The sequence below is a fragment of the Balaenoptera acutorostrata genome, chromosome 11, assembly GCF_949987535.1.
Source record: "Balaenoptera acutorostrata chromosome 11, mBalAcu1.1, whole genome shotgun sequence".
NCBI lineage: Eukaryota > Metazoa > Chordata > Mammalia > Artiodactyla > Balaenopteridae > Balaenoptera > Balaenoptera acutorostrata.
In genome coordinates, this window is record NC_080074.1 from 15,680,981 (window position 1) to 15,698,834 (window position 17,854).

At 50.0% G+C, this 17,854-nt stretch overlaps 1 protein-coding gene across 2 annotated transcripts in view; it reads right to left on the reverse strand.

Moving 5' to 3' along the window:
• ABTB3 (ankyrin repeat and BTB domain containing 3) overlaps positions 1–16,934 on the reverse strand; it is a 304,628-nt gene extending 287,694 nt beyond the window's left edge. For both annotated transcript variants that reach the window (XM_057556713.1, XM_057556712.1), the window contains exon 1: positions 15,329–16,934. In XM_057556713.1, the coding sequence (XP_057412696.1) occupies positions 15,329–16,472 (1,144 nt within the window). In that variant the 5' untranslated portion in view covers positions 16,473–16,934. The remainder of the gene's footprint in view (positions 1–15,328) is intronic.
• Between the last annotated feature and the right edge of the window lie 920 nt (positions 16,935–17,854).

Consider the following 17,854-nt stretch of genomic DNA (forward strand, 5'->3'; position numbering starts at 1 on the left):
ACATGCATCGAGCACTCCCTACCCCAAACTCAGTGCATATAAATGTCATGTCACTTCATTTTTTATCCCCAAAATACTCCTACGAGGTGGCCACTCTTACAGAGGAGGAAACTGAGGCTGAGAGAGAAGACCTTGTCCAAGGTGGCACAGCCAGTAAGCGATGGCAGTGGGATGGGCACCCAGGCTTCTGGCCTCAGACTCTTGGTTACATGACATGATACACCATGTTGACTGCTCTCCAAAGCGTCAAGCAGATTAGACATTTTGGTGAGTAAATAACTTAATACCCCGTGAGTCACAATATCCTAAAGTCAACATCTTCTACGTTGGGGTTTAGGAATTCGGGACTGATCCTTTCTGTTTATGTAAAATTGGTTTAGCCACAAAACCCCTTAGAAAAAAACAGACATATTTCTTTAATACAGAGGCAAGCCAGTTTGAACCTCAGACCTTTGAAAACCACAGGTGAATGTGCCGACTTCAACAAATGAAAGCAAGCACTTTGGCATGGAAAGCTGGAATGTGTCTGGCTGGACAGGGTTATTTTGGGTTCCAAGACCGCTTTGATAGCAGAGTTCTACCTCTTCTCCCTCACATCAGAAATGCCACCTGGGAGGTGAGGCTGCAGCAGTCAGCGGAGGAGGAACAAAAAGAAGAGCTTTGCATCAGGCAGCGAGCAGAACTGCAAATAATTGTGAGGATGGGGAGAGGAGAGTCACGTCCGACTCTGAAACATCTGGTTATTGGACCCTGCATTCTACCAGTTCTGCCTCTTCCCAGTATTGGTTCCCCTCATTCCCTTTTTCTCTTTTCCATCTCTCTTGGGTCCAGGAGCTCTACAAGGTTCCAAGCACAGCACTTAGCTTTCTCCCCTCTCGCCACCCCACCTCGCTCAGTGCTTCTCCGAGCCTCAGCGGGACACGCTCTCCTGGCTTGTCTCCACGGCCAAAGCCAAAGCACATTGTGTGATCCCTGCTCCCTGGGTAGCCTGAGCCTCCTGGGATGTCAGAGCAGCAAGGACTGGCTAATCCTCCAGGCCAGTGCCTTTCAAACTTGATCTGGCAACAGAATCCCTTTTTCAAATGCATCTTATGCAAAAGTCTGATATAAAAACAGATGAAAGGGTAGCAACTCTGACGAAATGTGTGTGTGTGCGGGGAGTCTCCCCATGTGACCCCTATAGGATTCCCTAAGGCCCTTTATAGGAACCTAAGACTCAAGAAAGCCCAAACTGAAGTCACCAATTTGGCCTAATTCCCTCAATTTATAGATGACATACTGAGGCCATCTCTTTGAGAAAACATCCCAAATATCCTTCTGGTTCACTACGGTTAGTGTGATTCCCATTAAGCACATCGATGATGCTTGTTCACTGGGCCTCAAACAGTGCCCAGGGGTAGCAGGCAGAAATACTCCCACAGCTCGGGGAGCAGTGGTGGGAACTACCTCGCTTGTCACATGACACAGTTGATCACTTCCTCCTCCTAGATATTTTCTTCTGTTGACTTTTAGGATATTTCTGGCTCTCCGTCTTACTGGCTGCTCCTTCTCAGTGTCCTTTGCTGGCTTCTCCTCTTCTGCCCAGGTCAAGGAAGGGCTCCATCCTTGGTCCTCCGGTCTCTTCTACATTCACTCCTTAGGTGACCTTGTCCTGTCTCATGGCTTTAAAAACAACTCACATGCTCCCAACTCCCAAATTTGTATCTCCAAACCATCCTCTCTCCTGAACACCAGCCATGGCTATCCAACTACTACCTGACATCTCCACCTGGATGTCTGAAAGGCACCTCAAACTTAGTACATCCCGATCTGGACCCCAGATCTTTCCACCATTCCAAACCTGCTCTTTCCAAGGTCTTTCCCACCTAGTTTATGGCAACTCCACCCTTCCCTTTGTTCAGACTGAACCCTGGAGACATCCTTTTTTTTTCTTTTTGCCCAAGTTATCCCCCCCTCCCTTTGGTAACCAATAAGTTTGTTTTCTATGTCTGTGAGTTTGCTTCTGTTTGGTAAATGAGTTCATTTGTACTGTTTTTTAGATTCCACATATAAGTGATGTCATATATTTGTCTTTCTCTGTCTGGCTTACTTCACTTAGTATGATCATCTCTAGGTCCATCCCTGTTGCTGCAAGTGGCATTATTTCATTCTTTTTTATGGCTGAGCAATATTCCATTGTATATATGTACCACATCTTTATCCATTCATCTGTTGATGGAGACTTAGGGTGCTTCCATGTCTTGGCTATTATAAGTAGTACGACTATGAACACTGGGGTGCATGTATCTTTTCGAATTAGAGTTTTCCGTATATATACCCAGGAGTGGGATTGATGGATAATATGGTAACTCTGATTTTAGTTTTCTAAGGAACCTCCACAGTTTTCCATAGTGGTTGCACCAATTTACATTCCCACCAACAGTGTAGGAGGTTCCCCTTTCTCCACACCGTCCCTGGAGGCATCCTTGACTCCTCTTGTTCTCTCACACCCCACACCCAGTGAGGCAACATCTTGCTGACTCTTCCTTTCCATTATGACCCCAATCCAATCACTTCTTAGCACACCTGCACTGCTACCACCCTGGTCCAGGCCACCATCATCTCCTGTCTGGATTATTGTAAGAGCCTCCACACACTGGTCTCCCTGCCTTCCCTCCTGCTCTTCTAGAGTCTATTTTTGACCAGCAGCCAAAGTGATTCTTTTTATTTTATTTTATTTTTAAAGGAAGAATGGTATCTTCTTTATTTATTTATTTATTTTTGGCTGCGTTGGTCTCCATTGCTGTGCACGGGCTTTCTCTAGTTGTGGCGAGCGGGGGCTACTCTTCGTTGTGGTGCGCGGGCTTCTCATTGTGGTGGCTTCTCTTGTTGCGGAGCACGGGATCTAGGCACACAGGCTTCAGCAGTTGTGGTGTGTGGGCTTAGTTGCTACTTGGCATGTGGGATCTTCCTGGACCAAGGCTCAAACCCGTGTTCCCTGAATTGGCAGGCGGGTTCTTAACCACTGTGCCACCAGGGAAGTCCCGAAAGTGATTCTTTTTAAATCCTAAGTCAGACCTTCAAATCCTGAGTCAAAATCCTGCAGTGGCTTCCTAGTTCACTGAGAGCAAAACCCAAAGTCTACAATAGCCTATGAGGACCTACCCAAGCTGGCTCCTAGGGACTCTATGTTTTCCTGTCTTATCCCTCTTGGCTCACTCACTTCTCTCCATCACAATGGCTTCTTTGCTATTCCTGCCTCAGAGCCTTTATACTGGCTATTCTCTCTGCCTGGAACACTCTTCCCACAGATACTCACATGGTAAATCCCTCACCTCCTTCACCTCTCCCTGCACCAACATCACATTGTCAGTGAGACCACCCTGATCACACTATCTATAATTACAGCCCACCATCACCAGCCCTCCAGATCCCCCTTACTCTGATTTATTTCTTCCATGGTAGATATCAACTTCTAACATCCTATAGTATTCACTTATGTTGACTGTTTAGGGTCTCCCTCCACTAGAATGCAAGTTCTATGAAGGCAAGAATTTTTGTCTGTTTGTGCACTGATGTAAGCTAAGTGCCCAGAACCATGCCTCTTCCATAATAGGCTCTCAATAAACATTTTTTGAATGAATGAATGAATGAATGATTATCTTGCAGCTTACAGATCACTTTCACATCTGAGGACTCATTTGAGCCTCAAAACTCTACTGGTTTTTTTCAGATAAGAAAACAAGCCCAGAGAGACTGAATCGCTAGCCTGAGATCACACAGCTTGTTCCACAGTGGGTCTCATGCCCTCCTCTTCTGTCCTTAAACACTCAAGTGCATCTGATCTGACCACACTGGTGCCAATCTCTCCAAGGCCCAGGCCCCTCCTGCCTCCCCAAACTCATACCCTGGCTTGCTGGGGACCGCATTTACAGGCTCAGCACACAGGATGCTTTCCCCTCCCCCCCCAGAGGAGCATTTGTACACTTTTACTCAAATGAACTCATATCTGGTTTCTAGGGACCATGTGACATAGACATAAGCTTCCAAGGCCAGATTCTAACCCCAAGACCCTCCTCCCAAATACAGGAGGGACACTGATACGCTGCCCACCCCCAGCCTTCTGTGAACACACATTATCACCACAACTGGACATTCTGTAAGGAATGAGGGAGGAGGTGTGGGCAGCAGGGAGGGGAGAGAGACACTGCAAATCAAGAAGAGGTCCTTCTCGTTCTTTCTTACCAATCAGAGGCTGAAATGTGAGGTCACAAGTACAACTTAATAACTGCTTCTAGTCTCCTGCTGAGAAATTTCTTTCGGGCCTGAGCCCCAGGAACAGCTACAGTAGCTAGTTTATTTCTGTCTCATCCATCACACTGAATTGAGTATCTGCTCATGATGGCTTTTTTGCACAGGCTACTGGGAAACCCGAGGGCAGCAAATCCTGGTTTTCAGGTCTTCAGACTCCAGGACCTATACCAGAGTCCCCCCTGGGACCCTGGTTCTCCGACTCGCAGATGGCAAATTGTGGGATTTCTTGGCCTCCATAACCACGTGAGCCAATTCCTGTTACACCTCTGTTTCTTTGAAGAACCCTAACACAGGGGTAAACACTCAATCAGTGTTAGCTTTTACCATTACTAAGTGCTGGTAATGGTTTTCCAAAGTGTTGCCTCTTTTGACACTTGTAACTTTGTATGAATACCAGAACCTGGTAGTATCATGATTTCCCATTCTTACATGAGAAAACAGGTTCAGAGGGATCACAGCCTGTCCACGGTCGCACAGCATGGGTACACCCTGCTACACCTGAGCCAAGGTCTTCCCACTCACTGGAGGACTCGTCTCCCCTCCTGTACCCCCTCCTCCCCCCGCAGGCTCCCAGCAGCCCCCAGAGGTTCCACATGATGGGGCCATCAGAGGCCATGAAATCACCAGCTTGCTCTTGGTCTGTTCCTTAATCCACGGCTCTCGTGCTGGGAGGAAGGAAGACTCGGAGCAGCAACCAAATCAGCAACAGCAGTGGAAGCAGGTGGGGAGGCGTGGAGGAGGTCGGGATGCAGAGAGAGGCTGGGGCCCCACCCCTGGTCCCTGGAACTGAGCCTTTGTTCCCACCTCTGCACCAGCCTTCCCCAGTGATCTGAATATGAAGCATCAAGAGACTCATAAACTGGCCTCCCAAATGGCAGCTGCAGGACGGAGCGAGCAGGAGTGGGGGTGAGGGTAGGCTTCTAAAGACAGAGGAACAGATGCAGAATTCGGAGACGCTGAAACGTGGAGGAGATGCCTGGCCCTTCTCCCCTGCTGGCCCTGATGGCAAGCTCCAACATGGGAGGAGAATTTTGAGTCTTGACCCCAACCCCACACCGGGCCCCAAATGTCTAGTCTCCCCGTGCTGGCCACAGCCAGCCCGGAAGCACAAGGGACGGGCAGCTGGACTCAGCCCGCATCGGAGGGGGCTTTGTCCTCGGGCTCCATGAACCGCTCCTAAGTAGGTCCTGCCATGGGTGCAGTTTTATATCTGGGTGATTCTTTGTGAATAAACTAAACGTGCCTCAGGCCTGCAAGCTGCATGAGGGCAGGAACCATGTGTAGTTTTGCTCACAAGGGTGAACCCAGGCCCTAACCCTCAAAGTCAGCCAGAAAAAAGCTGAAGGGGCTGAGGGAGGAGGCCGAGGGAGGGAAAAACCATGTGTCCGTGTATGCTCCCCAGTACCTGACATTTTAGAGGTATCGAGAGAGAGAGAGAGAGAGAGACAGAGAGACAGAGAGACAGAGAGACAGAGAGACAGAGAGAGAGCGGGAGACAGAGAGGGAGATGGAGAGAGAGAGAGAGAGGGAGGCAGGAGGTGATCTGTGTGTGCGCGTTTCTCACACACATCCTGAGCCCCTGGGTGGCACTGTGAGCTGGGATTAGGAAGAAACAATGGCACACGCTACCCAAGAACCCCCACTGAATCCAAGCAACCTCAGCCTCCTTAAGGTTCCACTCACCCTGTAGAGCTGCCTCTCTGATTTGCTTTCAGATGTTAATGCACTGGGGAACCACTAATTTGATTCTACCTTCAGCACACCTGATCTGCACAGTAATTGCTTTCCTTGGCTCAAGCTAATGGAGACCTCTGCAAGCTTCCAGACTAGCATTCCCTTCTGCTGTGAGACGAACGTATAGTAAAACCCGCAGTGTTACACCCAGGTGGCAAATTAATCTCCAAAACTGCTGTCTGTCGTCAAAGCAGCCTCTCACCCCACTCTGCCTCCCAGGAGTGATCTGGTTTGGAGGAGACAATGCATCACAGTGGAGAAGAGATGGGCTAAGAATCCAGAAACCTAGGGTACTGGTCCAGATCTGCCATGTGACCTTGTGACCTTGGGCAAGGCAGTATCTCGCTCTGGGCCTCAGTTTTCCCATCTGTAAAATGTGAGAGTTGAACCAGAAGCTCCGTTGGGATGAGGCGTGGCACGGGTGGGAAGAAGGTGGAATGTGAAGTCCCTCAGGCTCAAGTTCAAATCCCTGCTCTGCCATTTCTTGTCTTAGCAACTCTGGGAAAGTTACTAAATGTTTCATAGCCTCAGATTCTTCTTGTGTAAGATGGAGGTGATAACAATACCTGACTGACCTTCCCACATTCACCCTTCCCTTCCTGTCTGCTTTCTGTACTGCAGCCAACATGAGCTTTTTAGAACACAAATCTGATCACAGCATCTCCCTCCTTAAAAGCTTCCTAAGGCTTTACAGTGTCCTTGGGAAAGACAGACTCCTTAATCTGGCAGATGCTTAGTCCAACCTCTAACCAGCTCCATTCACTTCGTTCTCCCATTCCAGCCACACTGGCTGCTCTCCTCCTTACCAAACTCCCTTCTGCCACAGGCCCTTTGCACATTCTGTTTGCATTCATGGAGTACTCTTCTACCTTTTCAACCAAATACACCATTCTTCAACCTCACTCAAGCCTCACTCTTCCTTGCTTCCTTTCCTCACTCCTGACTACATCCAGAGCCTCAGTAAAGACTCTTACAGCCCCATTCATCTCTCCTTTGTAGCTACTGTCACAGCTGTAAATTTACATCTGCATGATTGTTTGATGACAAAACTAAGTCCACTACAGGCCTGCAATCTCCATGAGGGCAGAGACCATGTTGCTTAACATCTAACACAGTGCCTGTAGAAAAAGTCTTAATGAACATAATAAAATCCAACAATGCCAACATTTATTAAGCAATTTCTACATGCCAGGCACCTCCCAGAAGCTCTAAGAAAGGTTTTATTATTTTTCTCATTTAACAAAAGAGAAGACTGAATAACAGAGAGGTTAGGTAACTTGCCCAATATCACACAGCTAGTGAGTGGTCAAATCATGTAAGTCTGGTTACTGGCAAACTACTTAAAACCTTTCACTCAATAAATGAAGCAGGGTACAGGGAACAGATCTTTAAGCAAGGAGGCTGGCACTTCTTAAGCACTTAATAATAATAATAATTGCTAACAGACAGTGAGTTTTTATGATACGTTCAATATTATTCTGAGGATTTTACATAAATTAACTGATGCTCCCAATGACCCTCGGTGGTGGAGGGGGCAGCACTACCATTACCCTCATTTAACAGATGAGGAAACTGAGGCTCAGAAAGATGAACTGGCTTGCCCATGGTCACCTGGCTTATGGGTGGTAGAGACTTGGTCCACCTAATTCCAGAGTCTGGGAAAACCCAGTCTGTGATTCTCAGGGAGGACAGATTCCCCACCAAGCCTCACATTTCTACATTCAGTTCTGGTAAGAAGGCCTGAGCTCCTTCTGGCACTGAGCCTACCCAGCTAGACAGGATATGGAAGGAGCTGTCCCCTGGAGGCCACAAAGCCACTCGCTGCTCCGGGGTCTCGGCTGAGGAGGCTGCACAGCAACGTCATGGACACCTGGGCAGTGACTCACGGGGCAGCCAGGGAGGAGGAAGCCAGCAGGGGCTAAAAGAGACCTATGACCACGTATTATACAAAGGAGGATCATCACCCATGACCACCAGCGCCAGGGCAAGCCCCGCTTCCACTGCACACGCTCCTCAGGCTGCCCGGGAGGCCATCTGGGATGCTCTCAGAGTCTCATTTGAACCGGATTTCACCACCGTGCCATAGCTGTTCAGAGCACAGGCTCTGGACCCCAAATTCCAACTCTACCCCTTAGTAGCTATGGCATCTCGGACTCGTCACTGAACCTGTCCGAGCCTCAGTTTCCACCCCCAATAAAATGGGGATAAGAAATACCCACCTCACAAGAACAGTGTGAAGATTAAATGAGCTAATGTGTGTGAAAGGCCCCGTACAGTACCCGGCTCAGCAACTGTTAGTTCCCGCAGTGGATGAAATGCAGGGGGTGGCAGAGCGGAGAAGACAGGCATGTAGTACAATTTGCCTGGAGCACCCACTCTTTTGGATTCATATTTTAACCATGCCTGAGAGCTTCACACCAATTCATTGTTAATCCATATAGCATCCCACTTCCAGAACAGGACGATAATAACAAGAATAATAAAGATAAAGGATAACAGTTGTTAAGTATGTACCATGTACGAGGCACTGGGAAAAACACTTTGCACCCACCATATTATTATTTTAATATTACTTTGATCTTCATAAACATTCCATAAGGCAGTCCAGAGCCAGACTGCCCCGGTTCAAATGTGACCCAAACACTTGCAAGCTGGGTCGCTTTAGTCAAATTCTTGAATTGACTTCCTAATTGACTTCCTAACCTGTAAACTGGGAACAATAATAATAATAGCACCTATTTCATATAGTTGTGGTGAGGATTCAAATAGTTAATATATGATGGCGGAGATGTCCAGCACTCTACCAAAAATTGATGCCCCTCTAACAGTACAGATTGTGGCTGGGAATGGCTGCCTTGCCAGAGACCATAATTCCCAGCCTCTGATATCTAGTTGAGGCCACATGACTAAATTCTGGTGTTTGGAATGTGGAAGCAATTAATATACCCACATCCAAGACACTCCTATAAAAAATCCCCATCCTCCACACTGTTGCCCCCAATCAAGGAAGTTCCTGGGAGTCACGTGTTCCAGAGGGCAGACCCTCCATCAGATTCCATGGAACACAGTGCCTCCCTCCCCTACCTTCAACTGGACTCAACATGAATGAGAAAACAACTTTTATTGTGTTTAGCCACTAAGATGTTAGGGTTTCTCTGATGCCACAGCTTGCATTATCCTAACTAATAAAGAAATTGACACCGTAAGTGGGTTCCTTACATATGTGGCATTGGCTTAGAAGTCAGATGGTGGGTTATGATGTTTGAGGCTGGAAAACTGGAGCGCCATGTTATACAGCAATAAAAGGTTTTGGTTAAACTGTCACCTATGATAACTTAGAAGGCAGAACTCATGCCTACTGAGCCTGTAAGCGCTAGAGGAAAAAGGACTGAAAAATAATGGTAAGAGAGTTTGCTGCTTGTTCCTGGCTGAGTTTAGCAAGGTATTAGGGAAAGAGAGGATCTCAGGCATGAATTAGTCAGTTTGCAGGTAAAATTGGAAAGGAATAGTGGACACATGAAGAAGACAATATTCCTAGATCCCAAACAATAAGAGTAAAGACTGAGCAGACTTCTAAGTGAAATAAATATCAGATGAAGTGTATAAGCTTCCCACCACATAAGCCTGATGGCCTCAAGGTAGCTGTCATTAAGTTGAGTGAGGAATAGAGGTATGGGGTTAAGAAAGCCAAGAAATAATCCAGGCTTGAGAATTAGGTCTAGGAAATAACTTTGACTGCTGGCACACTAGACGTCATAGATGAAAATCCTACTAAGTTGTTGTGGGAATTGCTTTGGCAAAATCTGTAAGCTTGGATTTTAAAAACCTTTTACTGTTAAAGCATTAAAACAATCCTTGGGCCCCTTAAAGTTCAAGGGCAGGAACTAGGTTACACAAGATTTAGAGCCTCAAGGAGGTCATATTCCCCGAGACCCACTTCAAGTGTGGCCAAGAGGAATAATGGACAAAGAAAATCCTGCCACAGGGCAGAGCCACGACCATGGAGGACAATGAACCAGGAAACTGCTTCCAGAGAGCAGAATCAGGGCTTAAGCAAGGAACCTCACCCACTTCCAGGGCATGGTCACACAGTGTCTGCTTGGCAAGATTTCATAACTACTAAGGGCCAGTGACTTCTGTGTGTCTTCCACTGTTGCCTTTTCCTTTATCCTCCAATATGGTAATATGGGCACAGAGGGGAAGATAATGAGCCTCTTTTAGCTCATGGGTCTCTGAACCATGAGAAGCCATATTCAATCCCATGGATAGGACAGGAATTCACCCAAAGATCTTGAACTTTAAGTTGGAAGCACTGATTGGCTAGAACATGAATATCCTCCCTTAGGGGAAGGGAAGCATGTTTTGTGTGTGAGAAGAAGGAGGCACATAGATGTTTGGTGGCCAAGGGGGCCAGTGACACATCTGGCCAATGATATATGGGCATAGTGATGAAGGCTTCTTTCAGGCTTAGCCCATAACACCTTTCTTAAGATCCTCCATACTCTCCTTCTTTCTCTACCTACTGGCTGGATAAATGTCCAAGGAAGGCCCTAAAGTCCACATATTGAAGATAAAGAAAGCACTCTCTCCATCAGTCTTGGTAATTAAATGACCCTCCAGCACCCTCCCACCACACGCCTCCCCCAATCAGACTTTAGTGAGTAAGAAAGGACCTTCTATTGTGTTAAGCTCCTAAGATTTGGGGGTTGCCTTTTATAATAGCTAATGTAACGACAACAATGATAACATATAGCACTCTTCGAACAGTGCCTGGCACATAATAAGCACTATACAAGTGTAGCTATTATGATTACAATACCCATTTTACAGACAGGGAAACTGCAAGTTATGGGTGTGTCTGACTCCAAAGTCAATTACTATTTTATATTTACCTCTCAGTAAATGATAATCAGACCCATTTTACAGGTAAGTTTGGTGTCTGGCTCAAGGTCACAAATAATAACAGACCCAGAATTAGAGGCCATTCTTCTATTCAAAGGCCATTAGCCACCCCGCCCCTGACCCCAGATGTCCAGGTTGGTCCGCCATTGTTTATTTTGTTGTTATTTTTATGGTGTGTTTCAGGAAACATTCTACTTCCAAATGCCCCAGCACTGAACTGGCAAATCTGAATAGAAAACCAAATAACCCTCCACTGACCTGAATTCCAAGTTTTAATTTACATTAAGCTAGTTAATTAAAAGCATGCTCTGTGAGCACAGACACTGACATGGCTGGCTGCTGAGATAGCTTTTGCAGTTCTTTGTAAAAAGCTGGGTTTCTTCTGTGATGTTTTTGTCCAGCACAGCAACACTGTACCATGGAACAGCGCGACAAGCTCCGGGGATGTGGACGGGGTGATGGGCGGGGCCGGGGGGGCAGGCAGCAAAACGGCTGAGTAAGCATTTAGTTTATGAACAACAGAAAAGCAAAAGACCTGAACACCAACTTACCCACCAAACCAGTGCTGGTGAGGCGAGGGCTCATGTTAATTAAAGTTTATAAAGTGATTGGGGATCCCAGCAATGAAAGAGACTCTTCCAAATCCCCTTATTATTATTATCACCAGCCTGAATAATCTGTTTTTTAAGGATGAGCCATTATTATCGAGTGCCTACTATGTGACAGTTGTTTTCACATATCTGATCTGATTTAATCCTTTTAATCACCCTATGTGGTAGGTTTGGGTTTTCTTCCTTTTTCATGTCTTTTTTTGTTTTGTAATCCTTACTGTGCAGATGAGAAAAACAAATTCAGCAAAATTAAATCACTTGCTAGAAAGTGGCAGAGCCGAAATTTGAGGCTAGATCTTTCTAAGTGTAAAGCCCTTCTCCCTTTCATCACACCACACTGCCTCTTGCAGTCTTCCCTTCAAATTCTTTCTGTATTTAAAACAAAATTTCATCCAAGGATGCCTATGGCTTTTTTGTTTCCTTTTTTTACTGAAGTGTAATTTGCAATACAGCAAAACACACATATCTTAAATTTGCAATGCAATGCATTTTGACAAATGCAAGTACCCCTGAACCCACACCCCTATAGATAGAAGGGACATTGCTATCACCCCATGAGTCCCATGTGATCCGTTTCCTCATTCCTTGAGCCGTAGCAGCAGCAAATTAGAAAGGCGGACAGGTGCAGAGATGGCAGTAAGAATGGGCAACCAAGGTAAAAAGACTTGAAAAGATGATTCAAGGAACTCAGAATTCAATAGTTTCTTTCAGGATATCATTGTACAATATTACACAATAGATTGCTGAACTCAACAGGCATCTAATAAGCTCCAACTGTGTACCAGGCCCTCTCAGACTTGACAGAGGATATAAAAACGTGAAATCCAGTACTGCCCAGTTCAGTTTAATAGGAACATAAGGTGTGTTAGAACAGAAGGACTGTCAGGCTATCAAGGGCCTCGGTTCAACTGTGTAGGTAATGAAGGTCAGGGAGGATGGCCTGAAGGCAGGGAACTGATCTGTCACTAAAGAGCAAAACAGTTAAGTTGCCTGTGCCTCAGTTTCCTCCTCTGTATCAAGGGGATAATAGCAGTACTTTTTCAAGGGAATGTTGAAGAGTAAATGGGTCAATATATAGAGTAGTGTTGAATGCATGTTAGCTGTTATTAGCTTGTACCTCAGTACTTGTGCAGCCCCTAGATTAATAACTGCTCAATAAATATTGACGGACAAAGGAATTCACGAATGAATAAGTGAGGCTACTGAGTTAAAGGGGGAAAAAGGTTATGTAAGGCATGGGCTCCTTAATAAAGCTTGCATATCAGAAAGAATGTCATGCAAAATAGTTAAAGAAATAGGTTTGATGTTTAATGTATGTTTCAGATACCTAAGAAATTAACTGTTCATTTCTTACCGCTTCCTGCCATTTTTAACAAGCCGAAGGAAAAGAGATGAAGAGATCACAATGAAATTACAGTATATCTCATACTAAGAGATGGCAAAGGGGCCCTGAAACCTAGGAGTTAAAAGCTCTGTGGTGTGGGAAATGCTGTGATGGCAGCACACCCTAACCACCACACATTCACCCTGCCCCAAACCAGCTCTGCGGTCTTCTCCTTCCTCAAATTATACTTATTCCAAAAAGGATAAACACAAAATCTGTCTTTAAAAGATGTTAAAGATCATAAAAGTAAAACCAATTTGAAAAAATGCAGAGGCTACTAACAAAAACAGACAGAGCTACAAGAGGACCTGGGGGTGTATTACAGATCTAGGCCCTTATTTTATAGATGAGGAGACTGAGACCCAGAGAAGGAAAGTGAGTTATGACCACAGTCATAACTTCAAGAGAATGGCCAAGGCAGAGGTGGAGCAGGGCACCCAGCATCCCAAACTGGAGCCCAAAGGGGAATGCTCCTTCTTCCCAAAGGACACGCAGGAGTGGGAGGAGATTCCAGCAGGTAACAGTCTGGGGGGCCAGTAGATTGTAATGGGGAGGTAAGAACAGGAGTGGTGGGCGCATGCGGAGGGAAGAAAATTACTTCTCTCTGCACTTTTTATTGGGGTAGGGCTTCAAACAAAGAACTGTCCTGTCCAAAGCTCCTGGGTTTTGCAGGTGAATCCTCCTCCTCCTCCGGAAGAAGCACACACAAAGACCAATGCCTTCTCCCAGGTGTTTCCATCTCATCAGGAGTTCACGGGTGGAGGTGGGCAGGCACGGGGAGCCTCACAGGTACCCTCCCTTTAGAGGTTTAGCCCTCTACTGGCAGCAGAGGGGGAAGGGCTCTGGCAAAGAGGCCGGAGGAGTCTTGGCGATCAACGCGGAAGTCGCCATCCTGCCCCCACCACACAAGCGAGCGCGCGCGCGCACACACACACGCACGCGCACACACACACACGCTTTGCTTCTTCGTTCCCCTCCCCCAACGATGACCAAAGCCAGGTGAGGGGATTGACAACTGGAGGTTCTGTTTCCGAAGGGCTTCTGCGGGAGCTGCTTGCTTCTGCGCACACTCAGAGGCACACTTACATACACACGCACGGACGCGCGCACACAGTCTCTCCCAAATACGTGCACACTCCTATGCACACACTTGGCACCCCCAAGAGGCCGGGCCGCGCCCGCTGCATCTCTGCTTCAGCCCCGGGGAAACGACAGGCAGCAACATGAATGAAATCTGCCCAGAAAGACTGCATTTCAGCTCCAACCACGCAACCTCCAGCCAAACCGCCGAATATGTAACAAAGTTTTATTTCGCTTTTGGAGTCTCCAGTTACGCTTCTACCATTTCCTGTGGAAAATTGAAGCTTTGAAGTGTCTAGCTCCGGCTTTCGCAGACAGGCAGGACCGCCAGCTGCAGCTCTCCAAAACAAGCGCCCCGGGCGGGCCCCAGGGCGGGCCCCACCCCTCCGCCACCAGAACTGCAGGTTCAAACCCACCCAGCTCCGGCCTTCAAAACAGGGGATGCGGGAAGGAATGACAGAACCTGCTGGAAACGACCTCTTAAACTGACAGTCCCTTCGGAACCCCGCCCCACTCCCATCCTGACCGGGTCCCTTGTGGCGCTCCTTAAGCCAAGTGGTGACGGCTGCACCTCCCAGCCAACCGACAGCGGCAAGAGGTCGGAATCTGGGGGTCTGCCCATTGCGCAGCAGCCACCAGCTGTGGGCTCTGGCCCTCAAAAACTGCCCCGGAAAAAACTCGGGACCTATAAGCCTTCCCGCTCACCACACACACCTCTCCCCGACTGTTTCTAGGCCGAGCGAGCTCTCAAACATTCCGCCTTTACGGCCGCGGGGCCCTGCCTTCCTGCGCGCACCGACGGCGTCCCCGAGGGCGCGGGGAAGTATGCTAACCGGGTGGCGGAGGGCGGAATGCGCCTCCTCCCGAGTTCCAGGGAGCTAAGCTCCTGCGCCCCGGTATTTGGCATCTCCAAGGTCAAAAATAAATTTAAATAAATAAAAATTTTAAAATGAAAAAACAATAACAACGAAACACAGGGCTCTGGCAGAAAGATGTACTAGGCGCAAATGATCGCACACCTGTCCCTCCAATGTGGTGCTGGGTTCTTCCCACTGCCTGCCTTAGGCAGCCGCTGCCCCGCCCCGAATCCGGGGCAGAACCGCGCCCTCTCGGACTTGGGACCCTACCAGCGGCGTAAAGTACGCGGATCCCGAAAGCAGGAGGGTCCAGTGTTGTTGCTAGCCGCCTCCAGCTCGGCGGTTCCCTCGGAGGCTTAAGACAGCAGCGGGCAGCCGGAAGGACGAGGGAGGGGGCCGGGAGGCAAACTTACGACGAGAGTTGGCCGGGTTGGGTGGGAGGGGGCAGCACCCGCGCAGCCACTTACCGCTGGCGTTCTTCCCGCAGATGAGGTGCTGGTAGGGCTGCAGCAGCCCCCAGATCTCGGAGTCGTTGTTGACCGTGTGCTCCAGCGTCTCCACGGTGAACTTGGGCGCCTCGAGGAGCGCGTGGTGGTGGTGATGGTGGTGGTTGGCGGCGGCTGCCGGTGGGGCTGCGACGGCGGCGGCGGCAGCGGCGGCCGGCGGGGCGCAACAGCTGCTGCCCCCGCTGGCGCTGCTGGCTGCGCTGCAGGCGCCGCCGCTTGCCGCTCCCCCTCCCGGCGCCTCCCGCTCCTTATCCGCCACGGGGGCTGCTCCGGGGCCCGAGCCCTGACCCGGGCCGGAGCTGGAGCCCGGGCCCGGGCCGCTGCAGCTCCTGGGCAGCCCGGAGGCCACGACCCGCGCGTAGATGTCCCGGAAAAGGCTCTCCATGCAGGCCGTCAGGTAGATGGCTGCGTGCTCGTGGATGCGCAGCGCCACGCGGCTGTCCACCATCCAGCGGTACACGCGGCCCACGGAGAAGGTGAGGCCGCAGCGCGCCGATTTGCCGCGGCCCAGGCGGTCGCCACCGGCACTGCTCATGTTGTAGAGGGACAGCGCGGCCAGCGCGGCCGCCGTGCAGTGCGCCGCTAGGCCCCAGGACAGCACGATCTCCATGGCGCTCTGGATCTCGTACTTGGTGCACTTAGCGAAGCGCAGGCTCAGGCGCTGCGCCTCTTTGGCGATGCGTACCAGCGCCCGGCTCACCAGCGTCGACAGCTTGGCCAGCGCGTCTTTGGGTAGGCCGCCGGGGGCCACCGGGCCTGCCCGGGGATCCCGCGAGCGCAGTAGCAGCGCCTCCAGCTCCTGGAGGGTCCAGGGGACCTCGTCGAGGTCCGGCAGCAGCCGCGAGCAATGCTGGCCGGCGCAGTCCAGCCCCTCGGAGTCTTCCACCAGGGCAGTGTTGACAGTGTCAAAGCTGTTGTGCCGGCTGTGCATGGAGTCAGTTAGAGGCGGCCAGCAGCTCCCGCCATACGGGGACACCGGGTGCGAGTCGGAACAGCACAGGGACAAGTTGGAGGAGCGCACCGAGTCCGCCGCGCCACCATAACCCGAGTCCAGCGTCAGATCCTCCAGCGTCCGAACCACGGGCTTCTTACCTCTCCTGGCCATCGCTGCGCCACTTCATGCTGCGGCCGCCGGGGAGCTGAGGGGAAGCAGCAGCGAGGAAAAGCGGGCGCCGGGGCGCGGGAAGAACCGAGTCCGCGCCGCCTCGGCTCACTTTTCCACCAGCCTCTACTACCTACTGTTACTACTTTCGGATGCCTCCCCGAGCCGTCGCCGCTGCAATACGCAGGGCCGAGCAGACAGTCATCTTCCAGAGCCCGGGCCGGAGCTGGGACACGCTGAGGAGCGAGCGAGGCCGGGGGAGAAGCTCACGCCGGACTCGTCCCTTTCTTCCAAAATAAAATAAAACTGACCCGCTCCCCGCCGGGCCGGGCTGGGCGCAGAAACCACTGGGCGCCGGCCTCAGTGTTCGTAGGACGGAAATCGACCCAGAAGCCCGCGGCAGCACCTCTGCCGGCAGCTGGCTCTCGGCTTTCGGCTCCCCGACTCCCGGTTCCCGGCCCGGGGTTCGCTCGGCGCTCGCCCGCCCGGCACTAAAGCGCAGCAGCGACCGCAGCAGCTGCAAACCCTACAAAACCCCGCAAGCCCCGGGCAGCCCGAGGGGGCGGGCGTATGTAAAGCAGGGCCGGCGGAGAGCCAATGGGGTTGGAGGATGCTAATTACCTCTTTTTTTATTCCTCAGCTCCACGCAGCCCCGCCCCTCATACACGCCCCCGGCCCGTGACCGAGGCTCCATGAAGTGGGGAGCCAGGGCCTGAGAATTGGGGGACCTGTGGGAGTGTAGAGACGCAGATGCTACCCCACCCCTCTGCTGCTGTCCCTGCCCTTGAGGCTTCGGCTTTGATACCAGAACAGGAGAATGGTAGGCTGGGCATGTGACCCACCCACCCACCCACCCACCGAGTTGCGCTCCCCCCAGCGGTTCACAAAGTGTCTGCCTGGGGTCGCTTTCTGCCCCTGCGTTTCGGATTTCACGTTCCTTTTTCTTTCTCTAGTACACAAAGCATGTGTTTTCTCCCTCTCCAGCCTCCCCCACCTTCGGGTCCCCAAACCAATTAATGCGGTCCTCTTTCAGCCCCAGTTTGCCCCAGAGCGGAGGGAAATAAGAAACCAGGCAAGCAGAGGGATCAGGGAAGTGGACATCACTGGAAGGCTGAGTCTCTGGACGTTAGCCGTCTGCCAGCCGCACTCATTAACTACATTCCTTCAGTAGCAAGGAGGACGCTGAGCCCATCCTTCAAATGCCTGGGGGTACACTGGAGGCAAGGCTTATGTCCCACTTTGACATTCTGGTGGGTAATGGTCCAGAGAGCTCAGCTTTAAAAAGGGTAAATTTGCACAGAGGAGAGTTTTCTTTTTTGAATAAAGAATGGTATATATGCATGACTTAGTTGCATTTATGTCCAGTGGCATTGTCTTGTTTATTT